This window comes from Protopterus annectens, chromosome 14.part0 (assembly GCF_019279795.1).
Source record: "Protopterus annectens isolate FY-2018-M chromosome 14.part0, PAN1.0, whole genome shotgun sequence".
Lineage (NCBI taxonomy): Eukaryota > Metazoa > Chordata > Ceratodontiformes > Protopteridae > Protopterus > Protopterus annectens.
In genome coordinates this window covers 486,514,405-486,532,967 of record NC_056748.1, presented here as the reverse complement: position 1 = coordinate 486,532,967, position 18,563 = coordinate 486,514,405, and the positions used below count along the sequence as shown (strand labels likewise).

The window sequence follows — 18,563 nt, the reverse complement described above, 5'->3', positions numbered from 1 at the left end:
GGTGAGGTACATACCAAATGGGGCATTGTACTCAATCATGGGTCTGATGAGGGAGGAGTATAGAGGTACAATGACATCCCTGGATCTGGATGCGAATCCCTTCATGATGAGGTGTGCAAGGTAGAATGTTTTTCTAACCACTTTGGCAATGTGGGTGTCAAATGAGAGGTCGCTGTCGACTTGGGTTCCTAGGTCTCGGATTACCTTTTCCGTACTCAGTGGGTTGCTGTCTATGTGATAATTTGTGGGTACTTTGTTTTTCCCAAAGGGGATGACTATACATTTTTTGGCATTTAGTTTAAGGCCGTGACTCCGGCACCAGTTGTCCGTTTCTGTGAGGCCTTTTTGTAGGATGTATGTGTCCGCTCCACAAAGAAACAGAAAATAAAGCATGTATCTAATCCTCTTCAAATTTTCTTGGATAGTTTATGGAGTCTGGCTCTGGGTTTAATTCAGGCTATTTATACTTCCTGTAAAGAAGTTTCTGATAAAAAAAAAAAAAAAAAGAGGGGATTCCTCATTCTCTAAAGAGATTTAAGATTCTGAATCTGCACAGGAAGATGTAGGAACTGAGAGCGTTTAAGCTCTTTTCCTACATCCAATGAGGTCATGCAGCTTGTTGCTGTCGTTGGTCTTTCGGCTTTTCCCAGTTAGGTGTCGCCACAGCGGAACTCCGGTCCGCTAATGATTGGCAGTAGATTTTCACGAACGCAAAGGTGCCAGCTCGACGTTCAACCTTCAACGAAGGCACGCCCATTTAAGCATGCCTTTTGAATGCCCACCCAACCGCGGGGAGGACATGCAGACTCCACACAGAAGTCACTCCCCGCACTCCAGCCGAGAATCGAACGGAAGAACCTCTTGCTGTGAGGCAACAATGCTACTGCTGCACCACTGAGGTCATGCAGCTAGTCATACTCAAAAATCCTACCTCCAGACTCCTGCATGTCATATGCAGCTGCAATTGTCTCCTTTCTTGATGGCATTATGTATTAAAACCTATTCTAGTTTGAAGGTGAACAAACCCAATAACCATTGATAGTAACTTCACTAATTAGCTTGTGCTTTGCAAGTCAAGAAATACAACCTGCCGATTGACTCAAGAAAGGAACACAGTATCTGAAGCTTGCACGATATATATTTAAAAAGCCAGGTTCTCTCCGTTATTACTGTACCTTTTTTTCATTATTTTTCATAAATGGTACAGCAGGTATATAGGAAATGCATAAGAGTCGCGGCCAAAAATCACTGGCATTTTACTGAGGATTCTCACACCTGACCATATTTTTCACTGCATCCATACTAGGTAAATGGGACTGTGATTCAACAGGACCAAGTAGGGCTTTGTAATTGCATCAGCTGCACTCTCTCAATGCATTATGAACAATATCAGAGATCATCTCAGCATACCTGTCCCCCATGAGCATATTCAGGGGTAGGAAAAAAAAAAACTGTAAGCAGTAAATGTACTTCTGGCAAGTTTGGATTGTGTAATAATTCATTGTAAAAAAAATAAATTTAAAAAATTTTCTGCTTAAAGTGGCCCTTTAAAGATTCAAAATGCTTATGACCATTCCTAAAACATGCCTCTTAACCATCTCAGAACTGATGGCCTCAGTCAATGTAAAACGGCTTTTAAGAGCCAAAAGAAAAAATAATTCCATGACTAGAAACTGCTCACAATTATGAGTCATCCTGAATACATTATAGCAATCTACTATATACTGCCTATGACCCCTACAGATCTTAACGATTTCCTGAAAACTCCTGGTGTTACAAAAAATACAGCCCTTATGGAGGATTTGTAACGACCTGAAAACGGATTAAAATACTCATGACCAATGTCAAATACATGTGCAAATATCAATTGTTTAAAAAAATCTGGCAAAAACATTACAAAAAAACAGCTAGAGAAAGCAATAGCATTCTGTTCCTCATCCATAGTTACACCCTCTCTAAATCTAATTAGCGGTCATGCTATATTTAACAAGAATAAAAATCAAGTACAATCATAAAAATCACCATTCTTGCACCTCCGAACTGAAAATTATGATGAAATAAGTGATATTTAGAATGGAATGTTACTAGATACAAGTCCACCAATAAATTCTATATTAATACAGTCACGTTGAAAACTGGAAAAACAAGTGTACAGCTAAAAAAGCGGAACCACAAAATAAATAAGATATACAGCAGCCAGGGAGTCATTTCTGACTTTTCAAATACTACCCTTGCCTTAAAAACAAGTCTAGCTTATATAAAACAAAAATTATTTACTTTTCCTATCAAAAATTTCCAGTTCTGACCTTTGGTTATTCTCAAAGGTTGAAAGTATAAAGTATTTTGCCATTACAAGACAACATTAAAAAATATATGAATGTAGCATGCTGCCATTTAAACAACTATGGGTCCATTCAAGCATAGAACACAGTGAATACACAGACAGAAGAATTCTCTGCAAATTCTACAATAATGAAAAAAAAAAAAAGTCAGATTGCTATATAGAAAAGGAAAGAATCCCTTATGCAACTACAGACTTTAAAAGCTGCCAAAAGTGAAATTAAAACAAGACCTACTTGGTATCGTCCTACACAGAATCCGAATCCAGGAAAACTACAGTCCAGTGTTAAAAATATTATTTAAATAAGTCTTTAACTTATAGCGACAAGCTAAAATGACACCGGATTTCATAAATGAAGGGTCACATGAGACCTAAACACTTGTGCATCCACCAGCCTGACCAGCATTATATGACTGAACATGCTATTAAGATCCCTACATACATTTTCATAACAGGGTTGTTCTGGACAAATTCTTTTTAACATACATGAAGTCTCTTTTGGGTATATCGGTATTCATATGCTTAGGATAACTGGTGGCACTCAATGTGTTCTTAAAAAAGGTTTTGCAATAGGTTCATAGGTTGGTACTAGGCTATCAACCCTAGGGCCTATACAAGCCTAGCCACAACAATTCCCTGGCTATTTCTTCCCTGGACCCCAGTCTAGCAGGGCGACCGACGTGATCCCCAATCCCCGGGGTGAATTTCCTTTCTCCCATCCAATCGTCAAGGTTCCTTCTACTACTCCCCTACCTGATTACTTAAAAATGATTCAAACTAATGCTGGGATATATTACAGCTAGCATTAGCGATATAACATAATTCCTAAAACTTATGGCTGATATCCAGACTGAGGGCAACTGTTTTCTAGGTGACAAAGATGTTCAGTCCCTGTATACGAATATACTCCACAACACTTGAATTTGTAGGCAATTAGAATCTGGCTTCATTTTTCTGAAATGGATTCTTTTGAATTCAATTTTCACACAAGACAATTAGCATTTAGAAAAAAAATGCTTTCCATTATTCTTAACGTCGTCTGATCTCAAAAGAATCAGTAGAGGCATATTTTGCCCCTATATTTACTGTATCATTCTATATTAAAGACAGCAACAGTTTTATGCCATTTAACGTGGCAACAGTTCTTTGACCATTGTTAGCTAATGGACATGGCCAAAATCAGAACCTGGAGGTTTTCTAATCTATTCTAGCAACAAAGATGGTCACAGAATTCAGTTTGAAAGCAGAAAGATTCACCACAGACTCTTTGAAAGTGTCAATACAAAGATTACTAGCCAGTAGTACTCATCTGGAACTTTACAGAAACCTTGTTTTTCCATAAGAATTCACCAAGTGTTACCAGTCGTCTTCCTAAGCATAGGATTAATAAAATGTGTACATACAGACCTTATGAGGACACACTGAACAAATGTTACAGGCAGTATCAACGAAACTGGCTTATTGCTATACAGTACTGATTATCACAAAGCAGATTCTTCTGAGGTTTATAACTAGTATTGGTATTAATGTTTACTGTTGGTCTATTTGTACAAATGCCAGAGTTTTTGGAAATTTTAAAGTGCACCTTGAAAAGCTAGGGACTGGGTGCAGATATTTCGTAACTGTGATTTGAGTACAGTAGACTCCTCCTTAACCGGCCTCCTCTTTAACTGGCCATCAAATTTCTGCTTTACTCCTAGCAAAAGACAATAGAGAACACCACCACTTCCTCCTCCTCTGAGCTAAACAATGACAGACATTTCAGTTTTAGACTTTATATTAATTAGAAAAATGCATACTAATACAAATCCTATTATTCTAACTGATTTAAAACCTATAAATAGTATTTTGTATGCTTTTTCTGATTAACCACCCATTATTTTATCCAGCCCAAGGTCCAGTCCCTGCAAGACTAGATAAGAGGGAGTCTACTGTAACAGGGGATGTAAACCTTGTGTTCTTGGTTGTTGTATCTTTCGGCTTTTCCCGGTTAGGGGTCGCCACAGCGGAACTCCGGTCCGCTAATGATTGGTAGTTGCTTTTTACGTGCCGAGTTACCAGCCCTGACTAGCAACCTTCAACGAAGGTACGCCCATTCACGCATGTCTCCACGCAGAAGACGCTCTAGCTGAGAATCGAACCGGACAGCGACTTACTGTCAGGCGACAACGCTACCGCAGCACCACCACCGTTCTTGGTAATACATTTAAAGATGTTTAACAAAGCTAGAATTTCCTCTTTAGAAAAAGGTACATAACCTGTATGGACAGCAGACATATTTCTTACAACAGTGCCTAGATAACTAGATAATGCATTTAGCACAAGTTACTCTGGAGCTTTTTATACTAGGCAGACTTCCTGATCTTTCAAAATCTATGAACATGTGACATTAGATGCAGAAGAATGGCTAATGCTTTAAATAAACAACATGTTCAAGGTCACTCAGGTACAACATGGAGGAGGAGTGCACTACACAAAAGCAAGCATCTGTGACAAGCCATGACAAACCAGTTCCTCTGCAGCTTTTGGCAAAGAAATCTCTTCCTACACACCTCAGTGCATCTATTCTATTTTTCAGGACTTCTTTACAACCTAACAGGAAGTGGTGGATGTCAAAAGTAGCCTTGAGAAAGGCTGGTCATTAGTAGTAATGGTTTTATGAATAACACCCGAAGCAAGTACCCAGCATTTCTGAAAGTCACCCCATACACCACTGCTCAATCGTCTTTAGTGGACCAAAGTATTGAAATTGCTCAAGCTGGACTCCAGAGACTCCCACGGGTTTCAATGCTCTCACGACAGGATGACTTCCTAGCAGTAGCCATGGCAACACCAAAGGATTAGATACAAGTGGGAGCAGACAGTCATATCCAAGCAGACAACAGTGCACTGGTAGTCACCTTCCTCCCACACCTCCAAGGCTACTCTTACTTTTTCTACGGACTATGAACTGTCCAGGAGTCTTCTCTGTATATCCGAAATGTTTACTACCTGCTTAAGCGGTTTGTACTTTATGAACATTACATGGCTGAAAATGGTTTACTGCATCCACCTTGCAACCAAACTAATTCTAAATAAAAACTAAAGTGAACAGAATGTGCTGCGAGATGTTTTGTGGCTTATGGAGAGTAGGAATTGTATGTTATCTGGCTCCCCCCATGGACAGAGTTATATCCACATTCTTGAGCAACTCTTAACATAAGTAAGCTGGGAATCGGGTTGCACAACAGCTGTGTTTTGTGGCAACTTCCATCTCTTATCTTTGTAGACATGGCTGACGCAGCAGGAGCTCTGCGAGTTGGAGACCTACAGGTAGCATTTCCGTTCGGAGGTTTTCTTCCAAGTTAACAAAAGCTAGCAGTGTGCTACTCGTATATCTAAACTTTTTTTCATTTAATTTTAAAGCCAGCGGTGCTTATGCTATGTACATCCAGGGCATTAATCATCATCTTAAAAATACAAAATAGTTTGCAATGGTGCAGCTTTGCAAGCATAATAATAATGGATGATGATGATGAGCATTGTATGATAAACAGGACAGAGCATTTTTTAATATAAGCACAACAATCATTTGTACTCAGCATGCAATATTTTATATGGTTAAGCTTAAGAAAAGCAAGTAAAACTAAGCATTCATCTTGATGCAACACTACTGTAAGCATTTTAAAAGTCTCGCTTTGCACTGAGAATGTCATGGTTAAAGCCTATTCATAATAAAATATATTATGTACATTTCTTATCCTAGCATCTATTATGTGCACCAGCCAGCAGTCGCATGTTAATGGATTTCACATGACAATTATAGAATACAGTTTATGAATTTAGCCGCTTTTTGCACACTAAAAAAGTGACTTCTGTCACTTCCATTCAGCAGATTTGGAATATATGCTTCAGTAATGTTTTAATTTCAGCAGGAACACCTTGTCCATACTAGACTTCATTAAACCTTCCCACTTCCTGTAAAAAAGGTCACACAACTTCCTAAAAATGCACTGTTCAAAAAGTTTTATTGAACCCTGACTCTAGACAAAGTTACAAAAGTATAATTTCAAATGTTGGAATTCACACCTTGCTGTATAACAAGAACCCAACCAGTCTAAGGTGGTCATAAACCATTCAGTAACTGGAGCCTCAGGAGTCCATCACACCCCTCCATCCCCAAGAGTGATTTTGTCAAGAAAGTCTAGCACTTTCTGAAGTCGAAAGTCACACGTCTTAACTGGCTAAAGAAGTCCTTCCCCTGAAAATGTTCACTGCTACTCTTGTTTTAAAAATGTAAAAGCATTTCTGATCAAAATCATTTAGGGGGACAAGAAGGAGGGCTCCACCTTTTCTTTAACATTCTTTTGTTTGTCCCAGGTTTCTATAAATTGTTTATGCCGTCCTGACTTAACTATTCACATCTCAATTTAAACTTCTTGTTGCATGTGATTGAAATCCATCTGTCCAGGTTCCGACTCCAATCAACCCTGCTGGAAGCCAGTTGATTTCATTACTTCTGCTGAAGTATTTGAACTTGTCAATCATGCCCGGGGCCACTGAAAATCATTTGTAAAGCTGAACCCGAGTAAATACGCCAGTTTACATTAAACTGTTGACTTTCAAAAGATATATAAATGTATTTATTTTACTAAATAGTTTAGGTATGCTGACACCTCAAAACAGATATTTCAAGAATGTTGGACAAACATCCCAACATGTCAAGACGGTCTTTCATACAACCATAATTATTTACGATTCCATAGCAAAACCTACAGCAGTAAGTGGCAGTTAGTCAGGCGTTTACAATGAAATATTCTTTTGATTTGAGATTCCTTATAGGCTTGTTTGTGGACAAACCAGCACAACAGGCTTTCCATTAATGAAAACAGTCTGGAAATGAATCATCTCCATTTTTCACTGCCCTGTTGTGTGTAACAACGATTCAGCCACTTGAAATTCAAGTTGCTTTAAGCCACTGCTTTCACTGGCACTTTGTAATATTTTGTGAGGGATGGGCGGAAACTTTAAAACAAAAACATGAACAAGAAGCTGAAATTACACTGAAACATGCCTTACATTTCTGATCAAAGTGAGAATTCTGTTTTTGTATGCAATGAAGAGGGCAACCAGAAACAACATTCCTGTTTATAGATGCTACTTTTTTCATTTAATGAATCAAACAGCATTGAACAGAATTTAACCAAATTATCCAAAGACCTCCAAGAATACTAGCTCATCCAGAGAAGGGTCTTGAGACGTCCAACACCCTCTCCATTTCATTTACTCTAGAATGCCACCGTACGAGACATTTTCAGAGAGGCAGGCCTCCCCTTCCTCAAGTCAGTATCTTTGGTGAAAGACTCCGGTGAAGAGTCAAGGTGCTTCCACTTGCTTGTCTGTTTTCTGGGGACACCTTCTGGTGGTGCAGAGGAAGGGTCAGAATCAGATAGGGAGCTAAAGAAGCAGACTTACTTAGAAACCCTTGGTGGCAGCTGCCCTGTATGACAGGATGAAAAAATGAAGCAGTCAGGTGGGGTCTGGGTGGAACCGAAATGGCTGAAGCTACCTTGTCTTTGGTATTCACCAAAACCCTTTCAAAAGCCAAGGCTGCTACTGGAATAGATTTTTCCTTCTATTCCAAAGAGAAGGAAAACTCAGCATTAATGAGACCAGACCCCGAAGCCAATCCAGTATCCAAGATATCCATGGCAGAAGCCCCGGGAGGAAGACAGGTCATGAGAATCTGAAAGATGGCTCACCCTCCCCAGAATTCAGATCTGAAGCTTCATCTCAGAATTTCATCTCAATCCAATTGCATCAGAGTTGAGAGGTATTGGGAGTGTGTCAAATCCGCAAGAAGCTCTGGCACCACCAAACGTGCTACAGTTCCAAATGGTTCTGATAAAACTGAACCAAAATGTTGGGTCAGTGCAGACTCTTGTATAGGAGGGATAAGTTGGCCAGCACTAGGCACCAGGGGACAGGGCTGGTATAACCCTAGCTTGTGGAAACCACATTGTTAATCACAGAGAAGGCCATAGCTATCCATGTGTTTGAAAGGACTATGCAAACAACTAAAGATTTTAATAATGGAACATAAGTTTGGTAGTGGTTGGTAGTCCCTGAGGTTAGCGAGGGGTAGGATGTTTCTATGAATGAGACTTCCAAGGTGAGCTTAAAATGAGCGCGTGTGAAAGGTTAAAGACAGGAATATGGATTTTGGCTAATTTCTCTTCTGTAAGTCTGAGGACAGTTGAATGAAGCTTACTGAACTCATACCCAGAGTTCAGCTTTTGTAGCAGTGGTTTAGTTTTCTTAGACTGTGAAAAAGATGACGTGATAGTGAGGAGCCATGCTATGCTGGGTGTTGTTGGTGCTATTAATTGTACTGTATATACTCAGAAGCATTTTTGACTGGATGGTAAATAAATGTTGATGTTTTATTATTTACTTTTTGGAGGCTTGTCAACTGTTTCAGTTTGATATTATTGCAGTTGTGAGTTTCTTTGATTAACCACATGTCCACTGAGTGGGGAGTGGTTTCCTAACATTGCCTCTAGCTCTGCTTCTTAAGATGTTTAATAAAAAGGACTGACTTTCCAGTACTGTTTTAGGCTTTGCTATCATCATGTCCAGATTACTGCAATGTGCTGGTCTAGGGATTTTACCAACCTAATTTAAATGTGTAACACAGCATATGCCTTTCTTAAATCTGTTTTGTATGTGGATCATCTTTTGTAAATTACACATTTTTATGTACAAATTCCTGCACGATGGCCCCAGCACTACTGGAAGGATATTTAATCCCTACATTAACATTTAACTTTGTTCTTCCAGTAAGGGTCTCTGAAAAGTACTTAGCATATGGATAGCGGTAGCTAGCTACTGTATTTTCTCATGGAGTAGCTACAAAATAGGACATCTCAGTAGATCAGGAAAAAAAAAAAAAAAAGGCAATGCCGCTGATGTGGGAGCTTATTTCATGCAATTAACAGTTAAACTTCGTACAACAGTCACATCACAGCTTCTGTGTAACTCATTGCGTAAGCATGCTACCACGTTACAGCTGTTGCCCAGATAATGGAAGAGTACCCAGAAGAGTGTGAACTATGCAGTTATTTATCTGTAAACTAGGTTTGAAAACCCTCAGCCCATACTTAAAACTAAAGGACTTTCACATGTACAAGGAATCAAGAGGTATATGGGAACATTGCTGCATAAAACAGATAGGGAGAGACTAAAATGAATTCCCATGTTATTGCCATCACACCAGGTAAACCATTAATAAAAGAGGATACTTGTGTGGTTAGTTGAAATATTCATTCATGTTGCATTTGTCATAATAGTAATCTAACACACTAAACACATGAAACACTTGAAAAAGTTCTGCACTGAGACCTCTCCTGGTTGGCATCAACTTTTTTTTTTTTTTAAGCCCAGTAAGTAAAACCAGCCAGTAAAAAAAAAAAAAAAAAAAAAAAAGAAACAAAACAGACACGAGCAAAACAAAAAAGCTTCAGCTTTTCAGAAGTAAAATCCAATACCAAGGGGCATTAGCTGACTAAGTTTGCAGAGGACTACAAGCTAGGAGCAGTCATTGAATCCACAAATTACTTAGCCATCCTACAAGAAAGTGTGTCTTGGACGTCAAATTCATGGTCTGAAACTAAATGCCAAAAAAAAAAAAAAAATGCATTATTGTATCCTTTGGGAAATCATCTACCCCAGGGAACTACCACATTGACAATACACCCCTAAGACACTACCCAGTTGTTCGGGTTTGGGAACTTGTGTGGAAAACGACCTAACTTTTGACCAACATGTGTCTATTGTTGTAAGAAAGTCCTTCTGTATTGTACAGCTTATAAACAAATGGATTATTTGTAGATCTAGGGATGTCACTGTCCCATTTACTCAGCTTTAGGCCAGTCATTGAAGATATTCCCTTCTTTGGCATATATCTGTCCAGACACATGCAACAACTGGAACATCCACAGAGATACCTTACTAAAAGGATACAAGACCTAAACACGTCCTAGCTGGACCAACTCAAATCCCTGGCACGGTTATTAGATATCCTACAAACTGCTAAGAGGTTACCCGTGTCTGGCATACAAGACATCCTCTGACCCATCACTGATGGATTTACTGCACAGCAGCAAGTCAAATGGCATCAGAAATAATTCACTCTAGGGATCCTAATCTCTTCTGCAACATCAACAGTACAGTTTGGTGGGACAAGTATATTTCGCAGAGGATACCACTGGTATGGAGCAGACTCCCCATCCACATGAAACAAAGTTCATCACTGTGCCCTTTCAAGCGCAACTTAGATCCATTGGATGGAAAACAGAAAATTTATTCCAGGACTGCCCCCTGTACTAATGAGCAGAGACAGCTTCTAAATGCTTTATCCCATGCACGAGTCCCCTCAAATTATCTAAATTATGATACCAATTATTCTCATTAGGGCTAATACACAATTATTGACCATGGGATGGGTAAGGCCAGTTAACCACATAGAATAAGTTATTTCAGGTACAAAAAGGTAAACTGGCTAGGCTTAAAATGGCTCACAAGGGCAGCTAGCATAGTACTTACCTATAAACATGTTTTGTCTACCTTATGTTATGCAAAGTAAAATAGTACAGATTTGTGATTTCATGCAAACAGGCAGTACCTGAAATTGGTCCACTGTGATTAGTGTACTACCCTGATAAACTTGTATCAGTTCTCTACAAAAGCATTTAACTAGAAGCCCAGCAGTCTCAGACTAGAATTGTTTCTGTGACCCAATAATCTTCACACAAAGTTTTGTTGTACCCTCAACTCCCACATTAATTTTGTTCTGAGCATTCCAGTTTGAGTAAACCGTGCAGAACTCTCACATTTACTAGGCACACATTCCAAACAAGGTGAAGGATAAAAAAACACTTTGGGAATTGTTTTGTTTTTTTTGCAGAGTGACACACTGCTCAACATCCCGACTATAAATACACCGTCTCCGAGACTGCATAAAACCAAGAAAGCATAGTACAGCTTCCTGGAAATTCCATACCCTGCACTATGCAAGGTAAGGGAGGGATTAGTAAAACTCCCATTATCATTTCTGAAGTCCTCCCCAGCACTGCTTCTGGTTATTCCCATTTCCTGCTACAGTTCAGCTGCAAAATCACAATAATTCCTTCCAGTATGCTGTATTTGAGGAATAGATCTTTGGAGTTCAAACCTAGGCATCAATGTTCAACTCCTGTGATGCAGTTTGCTGTATGAAATACTTAACTTTGGAATCATCTCCTCATCAGACACAGAATGTTGAGTGTATACAACAAATGACTAATCAAAATCTTCTGATCCCCATGTAGCAATCGTACAAATGACATACATCCTACTCACCTATTTGCTTCCAATAAAATATCAGGTCAGTAAATTACCATGCTGTCACCTGAATACTTTTTCATAATTTGCAGGCTTCGTACTTAGCAAATTTATTACAAAACTGACTCAGTAGAACCAATTGGCATTAGAGACCCACATTAAAACCACACTTGCTTCAGAATGCCTGCTCACACTAAGGCATATTGCAAGAGGTCACAACAGAAGCTTTATGTAGTTTAAATTCAAGGATTGTCGATCTGCTCAAAAGAATGCCCATGTCACGACTTCTACAATTTACAAGACGGATATATGGGACAGGGTGTTGAGCGACAAGTTTAATATTCATATATACACTATACTGACTATATTTGTCATTAAATGCTATTAATAACTCTGTTTAAACTGATAACAGCAAATCCGTGAGGTTACTTATGAAAATACTTCTCCAATGATTGCTGGCTCCTAGTGGAGCACCAGTCAAAATACTCTTAGTTGCTGCACTGTCACTGTGCATGGAACTGTACACCCTTGGTTTAATTTAAATTTCCAGATTAACCCACCGCACTGCCTCATGGCCTTCAGTACACTTTCAGGGACAGTTTTGCATGCAATTATATATGCGAGAAAGAAAAACTGCATTGATGACATGCACGGCATCTGACGAGAATACTTTAACTGGCTGCCACTATCATAACACCAGATTTTTAGCTCCTTTATAATTATTTCCCTCGACTGGCAGTCAAACCTCATTGCTCTGGTCTTCTACTCTCATTTTGGCATTTCTTCTACCACATGTAAAATAAGACACTTGAAATAATCACAGGGAGCAGCTCATTTAGTTCAGTAGCAAATTCTTTGGAAGCTCATTTTACTGACAAAACAGACCATCTTATAACCAACTTACTGGCTTTAGTGGCCTTATAACATACACACACACACACACACAATAGTGTCAACCTATTTACCCAAGTAATCATTTCATTATGAGACTATGGCACATGTTAACACATTCAGCATAAAAAGAGAGGCAGAGAACAACTAAAGGAAAGATAAATGCTTTCACTTATAATGATTCATAGGAGGATAATTACAATGAAATGATTGTGCATCCACTGCGTTTTAGTAAGCCATTATCTTTAGAATACAGACTTTTTTTGAAGCCTGTCAGATACTTCAAGCTCTTTCTTGAAGGATACCAGATTCTACTCATACCAGATATTAAACAGCAATTCCACCTTGGTAATGCAGTCTAAGTGCTCTTTCTGCAAGGCCAAAAGAAAAGATTGACTGCCTCAGTAAGAGCTCCATGATCTCTGGGTCTCGAGACTACGTTGTTTTTCACTAGTGGAAACTATTCAAATTTCAACAACTTAAATGTGAGCATATTTAATATTAAGGGGACATTAGCAGCCATTTGATCCTATTTAAAGGTAAAGAACTGTATTAATTTACATCTGATATAGCAATTAGAAACGGATATTCTAACAAGTGTCTTAAATCAAGACTTTCCCCTGAAATTCATTCCCTGTCTATTAATCCCCCCGTCTAGATTTTCAGAGATCTCACTGTTTATATCTGTGGGAGAATGGAGTGACCAACAAAGGTTTAGGCACAGGGTGTCTCGAATACAGCATACTGTACGACTGCATCCAAGTTAGCCATACACCATACTGATTTTTCAGGAAAAAAAAAAAAAAAAGGATCCTCTTTCATACTAGTGCTCTTTTCCTCTCCCAGAAGTTCCCTTGCGGAATAAAAAAGGACCTTGTTTTTATATTAAGGTCATGATTGCTCTGCTCCTGCCTTAATTGTGCCAACTTCCACCGTTTGCTTTCAGAGGTCTGAAACCTTAACTTTGTTAACTTCATGTTTACTTCTGTTAAATGACTTATCAGAGTGTTTATATGCCTCTCACAGCTGCTTTGTGTTTTCCCCACTTGTAATCAAGCTCATACAAAAAAATATTCATGATTCCAAGATACTTAAAATTTCATTCACAGCATTTATTTCCTTCTCCGTTTACATAGTTTTACTCGTCTACCACTGAAGTGTGCTATATTTTTGTCTATATGTAATTTAACAAGAACACTTGACCTAGAAAAAAAAAAAAAAAAAAGTGCAGTATTAATATGAAGCAAAATTTTGCTTCCCATTTTTTGGGGGGTGGGGGACCATAGGGTTACTTTCTTCAATCTTTCAGCTAAAACTTTAGCTTCTATAGTATCCAGATCAAATCCAAATAAAAACTAAAACAAGAAATTAAACAAAATGAAGATAAAAAAGTTTCTTAAAGGGTGCCATGCATACATTTGTTTTCTTCAAAATCCCTTATTACTTTCTAAAATTACATAAATAAAAAGCCACTTTAGAGATTTTCAAGATGTGACAATTTGCAAATTACCTGTCACAACAAGCCCATTACAAGTACTAATAACGCAAAACTTATAAAAATGGAAGAGTAGAGAACATGGCATTCATAACACAAGCAATTGTTAATATTCATCTTGGCAATTTCATATACAAACTCCTATCAAGGTCCAATTTTCTTTTCAAGAAAAACAAAAAATAGGTAGAGTGACCCTTCAGTCCAAGCAGTCACAAATCTGGTCAAAAAGTTACAGATTTGTTGTTCAAGAGAAAGAGAGTCACTGAAGACACCAATTGTAAGGAACATATCTAGTTGTCCAGGGTTACCAATAACATTTCACAGCTTCTATCTTGAGCTTTTTAAATACTGCAAACAATATGTATTCACTATTTGTTTATTCAGCAAACAAAAAGAATCACAACCTTACACATACAGATTAATGCTAATATTTGTAGAAATATTCAAGATTTAACATTCACTACACAGATCTTAACATTAAATCACTTTCAAAAAAAGTAATGCAAGGACCATGAGTTTACCACCCCATTCTTCTTCTCATGGGGGAGGGGGTGCTGATCTGTGGAGTTTTACAGAATACATCATAATCACAACCGAGAATTACAATAATGTGACTACCAAAAGCAAGAACAATTAAAATACAACAGTAGAGGATCAGATGAATTAACCATCCTGCAGGAAGGTTTGTCCCAGACAAATAACTGGTATCAAAATCATGTTCTGAAACTAAATGCTAAAAATGCATTATTGTATCTATTGGGAAGTCGGCGATACTGTAGTTGAGGGCCTCACCAGATGTGCTGTAGCAAGCCCCACCCCAAACCCACCCCCCTGATATGTCATTCATGAATATGCATTCCCTCCGAATGTACAATCGAAGAAAAAGTGCACTGAACTGGTGAGGCCCTCAACTACAATATCACCGGAAAACCTGTCGGTCTACAGTGAATCTCACCTCCCATCTCCAAAATGTGAAACACTAGCCCTCAAAATGTGAAACACATACCAACGGCTGCTTACTAACCTGTCGGTCTACAGTGAATCGTACCTCTCAACTTCCCATCTCTAAAATGGGAAACGAGATCTTGCAGGACAAACCATACCCACGACCACCGAAAAAACCTAACTTACTGTTTTGCCAACATAAAAAATTGCATTCAAATGGCATCTGCTATTGTTTATTCCTGTTCGAATCATAAGTGAATATTCATAGTGATGTCTTCACACTGACTTCATGAATATTCACCTGGTATTCGGCATGTTAGCTCGAGGGGGCACTACAGCTCAGTAAATACTAATGGTAAAGAAACAGGATTGATATACTGTTTGTCCTGCAAAATCTCATTTTACCACAAAAATGTCCCAGTCTGGGGAACTAAAAAGGTGGCAAGCCTAAAGCATGGTCGCTGTTTTTCCAACAACATTTAGTTTCTGAATATGCACTAAATAATGAAACTTACATTATATTTTTATGAGGGGCAGGGAAGAAATGGACCGTTTGTGTACAATTAATATTTTCAGCTTATGTATGCACAAGCAAATTAAATATGCAGGCCGGGTTGTCACTCAATTTGTGACATGCCCACTTCTGCGCGAATCGAACTGGCGAGGGCCTCAACTACAATATCGCCGGGAAAGTCACCTACCCAAGCTACCATATTGACAATATGACCAAGTTGTTCAGGATTTGGGAATTTATGTGGATGGTAACCCAACTTTTGCCCAACGTGTGTCTACTGTTGTAAGAACATCTATATTGCACAGCTTATAAAGAAAGGGACCGTATCTAAATCTAGAGATATCATTGCCATCCCTTTACTCAGTCCTCACTAAGCAAATCATTGAAGATAATGCTCCCTTTGGCAGGTGTCTATCCAGAAACATGCAATCACTGGAACTCCCACAGAGATACCTTACTAAAAGGATATAAAGCCTAAACAACATTTCCAAGATGAACATACTCAAAGCCCTGTCACTTTCCTTGGTATCCTAGGCTACAGATTGTTAAGAGATTACCTGTGTCTGGCATACAAGGCATACTCTTACCAATTACTTACGGATTTACTGAACATCAGCAAGTCAAAACGCATCAAAAATACTCACTTTAGGGATCTAAACCGTTTCTACATCATCAACAGAACAATTTGCAGGGACAGGTATATCTCACAGAGGATACCACTGCTGTGGAACAGACTCCTCATCCACATAAAACAAAGATCAAAGTTCATTCCTGTCCCACTTTCAAGGGCAACCTAGATATATGGATTTGAACCAAAATTTCTAGCACAGGACTGCCCCCTGATGTAACCTACATCTTGCCTATGTGAACTAGTATATAAACAATTAAATGAAACCATACATTTTGCATTAGGTGAGAGAAGGATCCATTCCGCAAAATCTGTTTCAGTGAGAAATGCTCACATTTGGTTACCTGCAAAAATGTCAATCCTGTAACTGAAACCCTTCTCAGCAGTTCAGCATAAACACAAACACTGCTTTTCCTAGCTCCCATGCAAGAAAACAAAATAGCCAGTGGACCTCGTAAGCTCCACGCTGTTACATCCACCCACGATATTTCTGAAATCATAACTACTGCAAGCCAGATGTAACCAAGTCAAACCCCGTGTGTAGCGATCGGATTGTATACCGCATGGATCATCTTTTATAGACGTAAATGACTTGCTAAACTAGCTGCCAAGATTTCTTCCACTTTTGTTCTGCTTTACAGACTGCATTCAACCTCATATTGCCTGAGTGCCTCTCACAATAAGTAAAAATCCAAGCAAGCTGTTGCACAAGTTCACGTACAACGATAATAAACGTCATCTGCCTTTGATCATAACATCCGGTTAAGCGATCAGCTTTTAATAACGATTTAATAAGAATTACGCTTGTCACTAACAATATTTAATGGACGCTTTTAACAATTCCTGCTTCTCAAAAGAAACACGTCCTTACCTTCTATCAGTTTGCTTCACTCCAGTCCTACTTAACGCCATGCTTTTTATATTTGATTTTTTTCAAATCCCCCTCCGCTTTCGTCCTGCGCCCACCCTCCTTTTGTGATAGGTTGGAAATTAATGTGAGGCGGTACTAGGATTGGTTATTTTGAATCCTACAGTCACTTCCTGGTGGTAAGGCCACTACCCATTCTTCAACAATTGATGGATTTCTAAAAACCCTCCTCCAGTTTTGGATTACGCCAAGTCTACTGGGATTTGAAGTTTTGGGCGGAAAACTGTTAATGTGTTCATGTGTTGAAACTTGAATTGCTTTGTGTTAACTCTCAAGCTAGGACTAGGGGAAGTAATTAGCAGACGCTTAAAAGACGAGTGGTAGAAACAAATGTGAAGTGTGATACGACACCTGCCATGCAGTTTTATTTTTCTGAGATGTTTTAATGGCGGTGTGTATTTACCCACCTGTACAGAATAAATGCAATGCATATATTTTTTCTCAAATAAGATTTTTATTGTTTTTACATATTACATAAGAAAAGACACAGGTCCAATATATATATATATATATATATACGATGACATAGCAGCTGACCAATCAAAAGATAACAAATTGACAATTTGCAGCTCATAAGGGTAGAATTGTTACTATATACAATACTTGTTGAATAAAATTAACTTTGTATTACAAGTACACTGAATATGCTGAATACCCTTACCTGAGCTAATTGTTAATATCACAAATACTATTAACAAATATTAACACAGCCAATAAACTAAATACACTGTTTACAATCAGGTGTCACCAAAGCGGGCAATTTACCCTCCAAATTAATAGCAGAAAAGGTGTATAAGTCTGAGAAGCTGAAGATGAGCAGTCCATGAAGCCAAATTAAAGGCTTTCTTAGTGCATTAAATTTTAATGTATTTTTTATTCAAGAATGTCTAATAGCACTTTCCAGTACTTTTGGTAACATATGCGTTTCTTTTGACTTTTTATAAACAATTTATTTGCTAATATATATTTCTTAGCCATATATTTGAAGTCTTGCCATGAGATTTTAGATCTGTCCAGCCATTTTTTTTCTATATAATATTTCAACAATGCAGAAAGTGTTATTATAATATGTTTATTTATAAAAGAAAGGTTCTCTGGAAATATATGTAATATTGCAGCTTCCCATGAGAGGGGTTCCTTTGTGTAGCCTTTTTTCTCTAATTTAGTTCTTAGCAAACACCATAATTTATAAATATTTTTGCAGCTCCAAAAAATATGCAGGGTGTCCGCTAACATTGCAGGACAGAAGAGACAGTATGGGAAGTGAGTAGTATCAATTTTGTTTAGGAGGACAATGATAAGCATTATTGTTTATCATAATTTGGGTATGTATTAATTTTTTAAAGGGGGTCATCTTCACGTTTTTTTCTACTGCTGGCAAGTTTTGATTAGAAGTAATGTTGTTTTTTTATCATCCCAGTATTTTGAGAATAGAATAGCCTTGATGTTTAATTTTAACTA

At 38.2% G+C, this 18,563-nt stretch overlaps 1 protein-coding gene across 1 annotated transcript in view; it reads right to left on the bottom strand.

Annotated features, from left to right (window-relative positions):
- Positions 1–17,133, bottom strand: part of ARHGAP19 (Rho GTPase activating protein 19) — a gene marked incomplete in the record, with an annotated part of 961,985 nt that extends 944,852 nt beyond the window's left edge. Inside the window, 1 exon segment of the mRNA XM_044056243.1 lies at positions 17,046–17,133. Within this exon segment, the coding sequence (XP_043912178.1) occupies positions 17,046–17,086 (41 nt within the window).
- Positions 17,134–18,563: the final 1,430 nt, after the last annotated feature.